Source organism: Panthera onca, chromosome C1 (genome assembly GCF_046562875.1).
Source record: "Panthera onca isolate mPanOnc1 chromosome C1, mPanOnc1 haplotype 2, whole genome shotgun sequence".
Taxonomy (NCBI): domain Eukaryota; kingdom Metazoa; phylum Chordata; class Mammalia; order Carnivora; family Felidae; genus Panthera; species Panthera onca.
Window position 1 is genome coordinate 72,373,277 of NC_138346.1, and position 12,872 is coordinate 72,386,148.

Sequence of the window (12,872 nt, forward strand, 5' to 3'; positions counted from 1 at the left end):
GAAAGAAGAGGACCCATCCTCAAAAAATTAAAAATAGGATTACCAGAGGCACCTGGCTGGCTCAGTCAGTAGAGCATGAGACTCTTGATCTTGTGGCCACGAGTTCAAGCCCCACATTGGGTGTAGAGCTTACTTTAAAAAGAAAGAAAGAAAGAAAGAAAGAAAGAAAGAAAGAAAGAAAGAAAGAAAGAAAAGAAAAGAAAAAATATATATATAATTATCATATGATCCAGCAATCCCACTTCTGGGTGTATAGTCAAAGGAAATGAGAACAAGATCTTGAGGGGATATCTGTACTCCCCTGTTCACTGCAGGATTATTTACAATAGCCAAGACATAGAAGGAACCTAGTTATTTGTCAATAAATGAATGGATAAAATAAATTATGTATAGATACCTGTATCACACATACACACATAGTGGAATATTATTTAACCACGAGAAAGAAGGAAACTGCCATTTGTGACAACATGGGTAAAACTTGAGGACATTATGCTGAGTGAAATAAGTCAGCATCACAAGCAAAAAAAATATTTTTTTTCCTTAAGAAAAATATGTATAATTATATATGGCAATGGATGTTAAGTAAACTTACTATGGTGATCATTTCATGACATATACAAATATAGAATCATTATGTTATACACCTGAAATTAATATAATGTTATATGTCAATTTATATCTCAATACAAAAACAAAAAAGTAAGACAGAAAGACAAATGCTGTATGATGTCACTTATATATGAAATAAAAAATAGCTGAACTCATAGAAACAGCAGAGTTGTGGTTACCAGGGGCTTGAGGGTAGAAGAAATGGGGAGATGTTGGACAAAGGACAAAAACTTCTAGTTATAAGATAAGTTCAGAAGGTCTAATGTACAGCATAGTGATTACAGCTACTAATACTGTATTATATATTTAAGGTTCTTAGTGTCTTTTAATGACCTGATAGTTCATTTCTTTTTAGTGCTGAATAATATTCCATTGTATTAATGTACCACAGTTTGTTCATCACCTATTGGAAGACATCTTGGTTGCTTTCAGGTTTTGGCAATTGTGAATAAAGCTGCTATAAACATACGTATGCAACTTTTTGTGTGTGTGCAAGTTTTCAACTTGTTCAGGAAAATACCAAGAAGCACAATTGTTGCATTGTATGGTAAGGATGGATATAAATAGTTCTGTTAAGAAGCTGCGAAACCGTCTTCCGAGTGGTTGCACCATTTTGTATTCCCACCAGCAACGATTCAGAGTTCCTCTTGCTCCTCATCTTCTTCAACAGTTGTTGTCAGTGTTTTGGATTTTAGCCATTCTAATAGGTGTATGGTGGTATCTCATTTTTATTTTAATTTGCAATTCTTTAGTGACCTATGATGTCGAGTGCTTTCGTATGCTTTTTACCATCTGAAAATCTTGGGTGAAATGTCTACTCAGATCATTGGTACACTTGTAAATTGAGTTGTTTGTGTTTTTATTGTTGAATTTAGACTTGACTTTAAAGCAGTGTTTCACTGAAGACACGAGGCTATGTCTGGGGTTTAAACAAACAGTCTTACTTGGCTCTTGTTTGTGCTTTGTGTTATCTGGTTCTAGATGCCTCGCCAGTCAGTTCATAGCTGCTTAGATTATACTTACAGCAAGCACAGTTTTTTTGTTTTTGTTTTTTTCCTTTAAAAAGAGAAATTTATTGTCTTACAGTTCTCGAGGCTAGAAGTTTGAGATCAAGGTATGGGGAGCGTTCGTTCCTTTCAGGGGCTGTGCAAATATAGTTTAAAGTCCTCAATCCCTGAAGCTGATAACAGATGAAAGTTGTCTGAGAGACACAGTCCACTGGGAGGAGCCTTTGAAAAGGTTTCTGACCACTAGATCCAAAGGAGGAATCTGGCAGACACTTGGACCGAGTGTTCAAAATTAGCATCACCAGTGATAAGACATACTGACATGGTGTCTCTCCTGGGCAGGACACATCATTTCTGTGGTACTCTCGCCAAAGAAACAAAAACATAACCTGAATCCTGTTCTTCCAACTTCCCTCCAGAGGATACATGAGACACACCAAAACTGAAGGACATTCTACAAAATGGCCAGTACTCTTCAAACGAGATGGGGGAAAGACAAACAATGACAGAGGAACTGTCCCACATTAAAGGAGACTAAGGAGAGAAGACATCTCAATGCAATGTATAATGCTGGACTGGATTTTAGAACAGAAAAGGACACACACACATACACACATACGCGCGCAGAACAACAACAAAAAAGACCGTTAGAGGGACAATTGGCGAAAGGTGATAAAAGCTGAAGGTTAGTTAATAGCATTATACCAGTTTTAATTTCCCGGCTTCGACCATTTTACTGGAGTTATACACGTTGTTAACATTTAGGGAAGCTGGCTGAAGGGTTACGGAAATTCTTCGGACTCTTGCAACATTTTTGAGAGTCCGAAATTATTCCAGTTCAAAGGACAAGTTCCAAATACAACAGAGACTTCGCAGAGGCGGCGCACGGGCGGGCTCTCGCGGCCGGGTCAGCCCCCGGCGGGCCCCCTTCCGCCCCCTTGGCCTTTCTCCCCCGCCCCCTGAGACCGGCCGCGTGGGCGGGATTCGCCGCGCCCCGCACTTCCGAGGAGCGCAGCTGGGCGCCCGCACGCGCCGTCATGCCCCGGGCCGCGCTGCCGGCTCTCCTGCTCCCGCTGCTGGGCCTCGCCGCCGCCGCCGTCGCTGGTGAGCTGCCCCTTGCCGCGTCCCCTCCTCCTCCCGGCAGCCAAACCCCGGGCGGTAGCCCTCACCCCCGGCACGGTGGTGTAGCTCCAGCCGCTGGCCTCCCGAGGGTGGCCCGGAGGCGCGGCCTCCCGACCGGGCGTCTAGCCCTACCCTGCTCTGCGCGCCCACCCCGGGCGCCCTCCTGCCTGCCCCCCTGCTCCGGGGCCCTGCGTCCGGTCACCTCCCGGCCCCCGCCCGGCGCCCCCTGGTGCAGCGGGTTCCGAGTGCGCGCCCCAGGGAAAGGCCCGTCGAAGACCCGAGCTTGCCCTTTCTCGCCCACCGTGCGCACAGCCTCGGCGCAGACCCCACTATCGGGGAGGGGTTCTCAAACGGGGGTGCTGTCTGATGGCAGAGCAGAGGGACTTAGAGCCGCACGCCTGGGGAGCTTCAGGGCCATTTGGGGCCGAAATGAGAAGCGGGGAAGTCAGCTGCGGAGATTTCCCCTCTGCGCATTGCGGACGGAGGGTGGAGGCGGGAGGAAGCAGGCCCTCACGTGCTCGCCGCCTTGTTTGTCCCGCCGCTTGGTGTTCAAGTTGTTGAAACAGGAAAACAGTTCAGCCAGCTAACCCCTGGATCGCGGTGGGACGTGAACAGGCTAAGCTCAGATTCGTCTTACGTCGTGTGATTTTAAAAAGTCTTTAAGTCTGCTCTGCTGTTGTGCAAGGGTCATCTGTAAAAATCACACGTGATTAGTCAGTCATTGCCAAAATGACTACGGAGGAAAATAGACAATTCCGTTGAATATGTGGGGTGTTTGTTTGTTTACAAGCTTTTAGTTTACAAGTTTTTTATACAAGCATGTCAAAAAAATTGAATGGGGGGGGGGAAGACTTCCATCCAGAAACACTATTGATTAAACAGTTCCAGGAATTAAAGAGCAAAATAAACAAGAACCAAGGGAATACTTGTGTGGGTTTAAATAAAATGCTTATGCAAGTGGGTTTTTTTTTTTTTTTTTTGGTTTTGTGTTTTGTTTTTTGTTTTTGTTTTTGGGGTTTTTCCCCCTGAATTTCTCTCCCATTTTGTAAGTTCTTCCTGGAAGCCTGCTGACAGGCAGAAATAGTTGAACGGATCTCAGTGTTGGAGGCAGCTAGAGTAAGCAGCTCAGAATCAAAGCTCCTTTCCTGAGAGCCCTTGTGGATCAGCATTTAGGACTAGTTATGCCATCTGCTGCCTTTGGAGGGGCAGAAACAAGATGTGCCGATTTTCATACTTCACACTGAGCCTATTTTTTGAGTAAGACAAGGCTGGACTGTTTCGTGACCCCGCCCTCCCCTACACACCCTCATTATGTTTGCCAGTAACATCTAAACGCCTGTGTAACCCACCCTCCGGGCTGCCATGCCCTCATACTTCATGTTAGTCAAAACATACTTTTCCTGTCAGATTTTTAAAACAATCTATTTCTAGATTTTGATATCTGTCTTTTCAGAGAAGTTGTTTTTGATCAGTAATAGAGGACAAGCTATCTTTGGAAAATTTTGTTCTTTTTTCCTTGTTAACTAGGCTTTTCCAAAGCTTAAGAAGGGGGCATGTTGAATAAATTAATGCTAGTAATTAACCAGCCTCTATCAGTCAGGAGGCTGTAAGGATTAATTTAGAAAGAGCATAAACTTTGGAGTTAGGTACAGAATGTATGGCCTTGATCAAGTTATCCAACTCATTGCACTTGGAGATAATACCCCGAATGACCATCATGAGCATTAAGTGAGAACTCGATGGCTTGTACCTATTGCAGGCATGGCAAATCTTGATTTCCTTCCTTCTGTTCTCTTCATACAAAATGAAGGGTAATTATTGCAATTAGAAAACATCATGAGTGCCACATTATGTGGGTTTGGATAGTTGTGGTTACTGATTACATTCACATACATGTTGATGATACAGGGCTGAAAAAAACATGTTTTTCATCATACTTCACAATCTTCTATCCAAACACCATCAGAAAATTACATTAGACTTAGAACTAAGTCAAGAAAGAGCTTTTCAAGATTATCACAGAATTAGCTGAATGGCAAGATCTTAACAGAAAAGCACCTTTCATATTGTATGCAGTATAAATTTAACGTTGAAGTGGAAATCATTGTTATTCTCTGTTATTTTGGAATTTATTAGTATAAGTGATCTTATGTTCTTAGTTATTATCTTGAAAATCAAAATAAATAACACATTGTGTAAATTCCTGAGTAAGGTCCCATGGCATCCCTTTTAGAAAGTTCTTCTATAATGGTGCTTTTTGCACACAGTATGTGATCAGTATATGTTTATTGGGTCAATGATTTCCCATCGGCGGTATGAGGTGAGTGAATAAGCATATTCAGAGTAAGTCCTCATTCTGTGGATCAGTCTACATTACTAATTTTGAATTTCCATGGGCTACAAGCCCTAGATGAGGTGCCCATGCCCCTGCCTTTCTTTTTGACGTTATCTTTTACCGTTCTTGCTGTTCACTCTGTTTATCCATACTGAGCCCCTGGGGACTCAACCACCTGCTGGCTCTTCTGCCAGACTGCCCTCCCCTTCCCCTATCCTTGGCATGGCTGCCCCCGCCCACGTCATTCAAATCTCTGTATGATCATATGTCACCTCCTCAGGCCTTCCCTGAACGCCCCACATTCTCAATATCACAACCCCATATTTTATCTTCTTCAAAGCACTTAATACTATCCAAATGCATCTTGTTTACTCATCATCTTCTTGCTTGTTGTCCCCTTACTGAATTAAGATACATAATAACAGAGACTTTACTGTCTTGTGAATTTTTGTTTTGAGTTGTGTCTCTGTACTTTTGTCTAGTTTATAATAAAAGGACCAAAAGTTTTAAATGAATGCTTTTTAAAAAGTAAGGGTGATAATGGGATTTCAGTTTCTTTCAAATTACTTTACCTCTTTCCTGAACTGATCTCATAATTGAATTCAAAGCATGAAATCATCTTCATGTATTGATGTGACTTTTTGTAATCCTTGTAGATGGCACAGCGATGTTTCAGGGGAAATTATCTCAGGTATATTTTTGCAAATTTTGAAACATTAATAAATGTTTCTTTTTCTTCTAAAAAGAAGAAAGTGAAATTACAGTTAGGTATTATTTTAAGACTTTTATCATTGTTGAGAAGCATTTAAAAATGTGCTTGTGTGTTGAAAACCAGTTTTGCAACAGGGTCATTGTCCACTTTTTTTTTTTTTTTGAGAGAGAGAGCGCAAGCAGGGGAGGAGCAGGAAGAGAGGGACAGAGGATCTGAAGTGGGCCCTGCGCTGACAACAGTGAGCCCAGTGTGGGGCTTGAACTCACAAACTTGTGAGATCATAACCTGAGATGAAGTCTGATGCTCAACTGACTAAGCCACCCACGTGCCCCGTCTACAGTTTTTTATGATACGTATCAAGTATTTTATTTTTGTGTGTGTGGGTTATTTCAGATTTTGAGAGCAAATCTTGAAACTGAATCTATAAGAAAATGGACCAGTGATGCCCACCGAGAAAGGTGCACAGTAACACTGGCACCCCCATTCTATAAATAAATCTCATGACAGCTCTTCTGCGATGGGACTGGAGGGTGGATGATGGAGGTGGACATCTTGGAAGCTGGGTTAAGGGTGATATGGAGGCGGAGTCAGAGAAGCTGAATTTCCTTGTGATTCAGGGAGATCTTGCAGCCCAGAGTACAGCCACAGGCCCTCTGGGTTAGTCAGGGACTTGGAACCCCACTCCTGCCTTCATACATAATAAACAAACAGCTCCTCTTCTTTCTTTGACTCTACCACAGTTGCTCTTATGGAAGGTACGGAAGCACGACTCATATCCTAATGGAGAGGAGCAAAGGTCTTCTTATTGACCAGGGGGAAAAGTGCAGTCCTTGCCTTCACTTTGTTAATATTCAGAACAAGTATTTCCCAAGGATCACTTCCTCTTATGCTGTGCCTGGTTGCTTAAGAAGAGAAATTATAAGGGAACAGAGAGTTCTACTAGAACTGACTGATAATGCCAAATATTCCTGTAGATGTGCCGTTTTATTGTCTTAGCACATGGTAATTTTAGGTAGAGGATCTATGTAGAAACTTTTGGAATCATAAGTACAAGCTGCTCAAGTTTTCATCAGGCTCCTAAATTTCTGTATATATTGAGTCAATAGAATTATAAAGTTATAAAATCCATAAAGAGTCACATAATATAAAGTTATTAATAACCTATCTTTCAAGGCTGCTGTGAGGAAGTAAGAGTAACAGAAAAGTACTTTGCAAAGAGCATTGTGGGCAGGCTGTGTGTGTGTGTGTGTGTGTGTGTGTGTGTGTGTGCATTGTTGAAATATATTTGTATAGAAAATATTACAGCATCTGTAATTGAAAACTTCTGGCAGTATTTTGGGGAGTCAGGTTTTTAATGATAACAGGGTTACTGCAAAGATAAACAGCATGGAAGAAGGCTTAGCTTAGCTTTCTGCTCATGAAGTGCTTAAACCTCAACAGCTTTCTGCATAAGAGCTATCCAGCCTCTGCTCGAACACCTTTCTTCTCAAAGTAAAAACATATCTCTTGGCGCTTAAAACGTGTTTCTGGGGCACACACTGACTTGTAGCACGAGAGGAAGGGTTCAGTGCTGAATTAACTGGGGTTACTGCTAATGCTGAAATGAGCCTGAGTAGGAGGCAGTTGAAAATTTTGAGGAAGTGAACAGTTTGTTTTCTATTTTTCTGTCTATAGCTTTCTAAATTTTTTGTTTTGCCATGTATTGCTTATGTAATTATTCAGCAGTGGTTTTTGAGTTGCTCCAGCTATCATTATCATTACTATATTCATTCCCATCTCAGGGGCCCATGTTTGCTATTCCCTATCTGACCTAGATTTCCACATGGCTTTTTTTCCTTCAGCTCATGCAGACTTTTCATATGTCACCTTTATAATGAGATCTTTCTTAGACTCCTTTCTAAAATTTCTAACCCCTGACCTACATTCAGGATCTTACTTCTCTGGTTTAGCTTTGCTCCTCCGTGCTTATCACTATCTAGCTTCCAAGATGGCCCCAATGATTCTTTCCTCCTGGTATTCATAGTTTTGTGTAGCTCACCCCAGCACCGAATAGGGCTGACCTGTGTAACCAATAGGACATTGCAGAAGTAAGAGTGTGACTCCCAAGGCTGAATTATAAAAGTTATTGTACTTCTCCCTTGTTCTCATTTGAATCATTTGCTTTGAGAGAAACTATCTGCCATGTCATAAGGAGCCTCAAGCCACCCTGAGGCCTCTTCCCCACAATGAGCATCAACCCACCATCCATATAAAGGAGGCTTCTTGGAGGCGTATCCTCTAGCCTCAGTTCAGTTTTCAGATCAATGCAGCCCTGGCCAATAGCTTGACCGCATCTTCATGGCAAACTCCAAGCCAGAATCACCCAGCTAGGTAGCTGCTTCCAAATTCCTGACCCAGAGAAACTGTGTGAGATAATAAAGGTGTTTTGTGTTTTCTTTGCCATTTTAAGCTATTGATTTATTACATAAAAATAGATTACTAATGTATCCTCTAAGTATAAAACATCATCTAACATATCTTGCCTTTGTGTATCTGCCTCAACTACCAGGATGGAAGGATTTTTTCTCCTTTTTGTTCACTGTGGAATCCCTAGCACCTAGAACAACTTTCCCACAATAACCTCCTGAGAGTAGGTACTGTTATCATCCCCGTTTTTACAAAAAAGGAAACTGGGGCACGGTAAGGTTAAGTAACATATCCAAGGTCATGCAGTCAGAACCAGACTTCTCCACAGCTTAATGTGCTTAATCAGAACCCTGCACCGTCCTAGTTCCTTGCATGCTATCTTGTGTTACGTACAAGACACTATGATAGTTATTATTAAGGGTACAGTTAGATTTAAGAAGTGATCTCTGTTGGGCCCCCTGGGTGGTTCAGTCAATTAAGTGACTTCGGCTCAGGTCACGATCTGGAGGTTTGTGATTTCGAGCCCCACGTCAGACTGTGCTGACAGCTCAGCACTTGGTGGTGTGGAGCCTGCTTGAAATTCTCTCTCTCTGCCCCTTCCCCACTTATACTCTCTCTCTAAAGAAATAAACTTTGGGAAAAAATAAAGAAATGGTCTCTGTTGTCATGCAGTTAACAGTCCAATTGGGAAAACAGGGTAAATATCAGATAACTATCATACAAAGTAGGATTTGATCAGTGCTATATGAATGAGTGTCGGTCATCAAAGGGTAACAGCCCCTTTTCCAAGAAGAATGGCTGTCTGTGGTTCTTATGCATAGGTCCCCATGTTTTGTGCCATTTTATCCTTACTGCCCTAACCTCAACTAATCAAAAGAGGGATGAAGGATGACTATTCTAGGCTGGGTAGCAGCTCAAGGGAGTTCCTGGTATAAGAACCCTATGAAGCCTATTTGCTGAGATAGAATCTTCAGATTTCTTATTATCCCGTGTATCCTTATCATGTCTATCATTTGGGGTAACCTGAACAAGTCTTTCGTTCTTGAAACCAAAAAGGCCTCTCATATGTAGTGTAGTGCAAAGTCCTGTAGAAGTTCAGAGGAGAAAGAGGCTACATACAGGAAGATGAGGGTTGGACACTTCACAGAGAATTCACACATGAGCTGCCTCCGAAATGAGAGTATACTTTAATCAATAGATGATGTGGAGAGCAGAATTAGCATTTATAAAGCATAAGAACTACAAGTGTACAAAGAAGTAATTTGTAAACTTACATTACTAGGTGTTGATTATATTTTTGTGTACTTAATAGAGTTCCTTTATTCCATATAAACAGTATTGCAAAAACTATTTTTATATTCTTGAGTTACTTATTATCAGTAGAAAATACTATGTGTAGCTTTGACTAGAAATAATACAACAGCATTTCTCAACCTGTGATCCAAGAACTTCCAGTGATAGGTAAAGATCTCTCAGGTGTCATCAAATAGGGTAATGGAGTCTGTTTCCATTTAAGGTTGTTTTTTTTTTGTTTTTTGTTTTTTGTTTTTTTTAATTTTATAAGGAGAAAGAAAGGGCAGCAAAAGGAATCAGAAGAAAATAGGAGAAGAAAAAAAAGGGAAAAGAAAGTTAAAATTTGCATTTGATAGTACCTGCCCTTGTGACTTTCTATTTGAGTTTCATTCTGGAAATGACTGTTTTGTCTCTCATGTCTTAATACATGAAATATTATCTGGTAGGAGGGAGAGACCTGCCTACTTCACTAATACAACAAATATTTCACTCCTTTACTGGGTGCTTTTTATGATATTCCCTTTATTTTCGAATTTCTTTCTCTTTTGATTTTTGTATATGGCAAACTCCTTTATCCTGTGAGTTGTAGCTCAAGTTATTTCCTTCTTTTTAAAATGTCAATACCCAGGGCGCCTGGGTGGCGCAGTCGGTTAAGCGTCCGACTTCAGCCAGGTCACGATCTCGCGGTCCGTGAGTTCGAGCCCCGCGTCAGGCTCTGGGCTGATGGCTCGGAGCCTGGAGCCTGTTTCCGATTCTGTGTCTCCCTCTCTCTCTGCCCCTCCCCCGTTCATGCTCTGTCTCTCTCTGTCCCAAAAATAAATAAAAAAGGTTGGAAAAAAAAAATTAAAAAAAAAAAATAAAAAAAAATAAAATGTCAATACCCAAGCTTCCCACTAGAGTCCTTTTTAGAGGAGAATAACATCATCTAGAGCCTCTACTTTTTTTCCTACACAGTGTCTGGTAATTGATTTAAAAAATAAAAAACAACAACAGCAACAACAACAAAACACATCCAGTCATGTACCAAGGAATAAGAAACAGGCCAAAAGGGAAAAGAAACAAAAATAGACCAAGAGGCAACCCAGAGATTAATCAGAAATGGACTTTAAAATAACTGTAATAAGTTTAAGAATATAGATCATAAAATTGAGAATTTTAACAGAGACCCAGAATCTATAAAAGTATAAACAAATTAGAATTCTATAACTGAAGAAGCATTGACATTATGAACTGAATAGATGAGTGTTAACAGCAGATTTGTTAAAACCTAAGGAGTAGATTAGTACACCAGAAAGAACAAAATTATAGTATGGAAAGCCAGAAGTATTAAAAATATAGAAAAGAGCAAAGGGAACATATGGGACATGGTGAAAAGTCTAACATAAACATAATTGTAGTCCCAGCAAGAGAGGAGAGAGAAAATGGAAGCATTATCTGAAGTGATAGTGGCCCAGAACTTTCTGAAAGAGACCATTGAAAATAAGCCATAGATTCTATAAATGCAATGAAATGTTAGCAGGATTAAAAAAAAAAAAAAAAAAGAGGGGATCCTAGGTGGCTCAGTCGGATCAGTCATGATCTCACGATTTGTGAGTTTGAACCCTGCATCTGGCTCGCTGCTGTCAGCATGGAGCCCACTTTGAATCCTGTCCCCTTCTCTCTCTGCCCTTCCCCTTCTCACACCTTCTCCCTCTCTCAAAGATGAATAAGCATTAAAAAATAAATAAAATAAAAATGAAGCATACCACTGTCAAACTGCTAAAAAACAAAGACAAGATCTTGAACGAAGCCAGGAAGAGCAACAATCAGCTGATTTCTCAATAGGAACGATGGAAGCCAAAACAACAAAATGACATCTTAAATGAAAGATAAGCTGACAATCTAGAATTCCGTATTTGCAAAAATATCCTTTAACCATGAAGGCAGTATAAAGATATTTACAGAAAACCCAAAAACTGAAGGAGTTTGTAATAGACTTGTAGTTAAATAAACACCAAAGGGATTTCTTCAAACAAATGGAAAATGATTCCAGTTAGTAACACAGAAATACAAGGAAAAAAGAGGGAGGAGGATCAAGATGGCAGAGTGGGAGGATCCGGAGCTCAACTCCGCCCATGGACCTGGCCCGGCTATAACGATCTACAGATCAACTCTCTTTGAGCACGACTAGAGTTAGCAGAGCAGCTCTTCCACAGATAAAGATGGAAAGAAAAAGCCACATTGGGAAGGGTAGGAGGGGCAGAGATGTGGTCATCACCACTCAACCGGCCTTAAAAGAAACCTTAAAGGGACTCCGTTAGGCAGAAAAAAAAAACATAAATAGAAGAAGATTTTGAAAGAAAAAAATGCACTGGTAAAGGGAAACGTCTAGTATGGGTAATGGATCAACCACTTATAAAGCTAGTATGAAGATTAAAAGACAGAAGTAGTAAAGTCAGTTATATCTACAATAATTAGGTAAGGGATGCACAAAATAAGTTTTAAAATATGATGTCAGATATAAAATGTGGAGAGAGCAAAATGTAGTGCTTTTAGAATGTGTTCAAACTTAAGCAACCATCAACTTAAAATAGACTGCTGTATACATAGGATGCTCTATGTATGAACCTCATGGTAACCACAAACCAAAAACCTATAACAGATACACAAAAAATAAAGAGAAAGGAATCCAAACATAACATTAAAGAAAGTCATATCACAAGGGAAGGAGCAAAAGAAGAAGGAACAGAAAGAACTACAAAAGCAACCAGAAAGCAATTAACGAAGTGGCTGTACATACATAGCTATCAATAATTACTTTAAATGTAAATGGTCTAAATGTTCCAGTCAGTAGACAAAGGGTGACTAAATAAATTAAAAAAAAAAAAAAAAAAAAGACCCCTAGTGTACCTGGCTGACTCGGTAGAGCATACGACTCTTAATCTTGGGGTTGTGAGTTCAAGCCCGCATTGGGCATAGAGCTTCAACAAAAACAAAACAAGACTCATTTACAGTCTGCCTATAAGACTCACTTCAGACCTAAAGAAACATATAGACTGAAAGTGAAGAAATGGAAAAAGATATTACATGGAAATGGAAAGAAAGCTGGGTAGCAATACTTAGACAAAACAGACTATTTATTTACTTATTTATTTACTTAGAGCACACAAGCAGGGGAAAGGGGCAGAGTGGGGGAGAGAGAGTCACAAGCTGATCCAGAGCCTGACATGGGGCTTGATGCAGGGCACAATCCCACAACCCTGGGATAATGACCTGAGCCAAAATCAAGAGTCAGATGCTTAACCGATTGAGCCACCTAGGCACCCCTAGACAAAACTGACTTTAAAAGAAAGACTGTTAACAAGAGACAAAGAAGGGCATTACATAATCATAAAGAGATCAATCG

The 12,872-nt window shown here is 40.6% G+C and overlaps 1 protein-coding gene across 1 annotated transcript in view; it reads left to right on the top strand.

Moving 5' to 3' along the window:
- The first annotated feature begins 1,373 nt into the window (after window positions 1–1,373).
- The window catches only part of CD302 (CD302 molecule), a 30,247-nt gene continuing 18,748 nt past the window's right edge, over window positions 1,374–12,872 (top strand). The window contains exons 1-2 of the mRNA XM_060624621.3: window positions 1,374–1,388; window positions 2,441–2,723. Coding sequence (XP_060480604.3) covers window positions 1,374–1,388; window positions 2,441–2,723 — 298 coding nt within the window. The remainder of the gene's footprint in view (window positions 1,389–2,440; window positions 2,724–12,872) is intronic.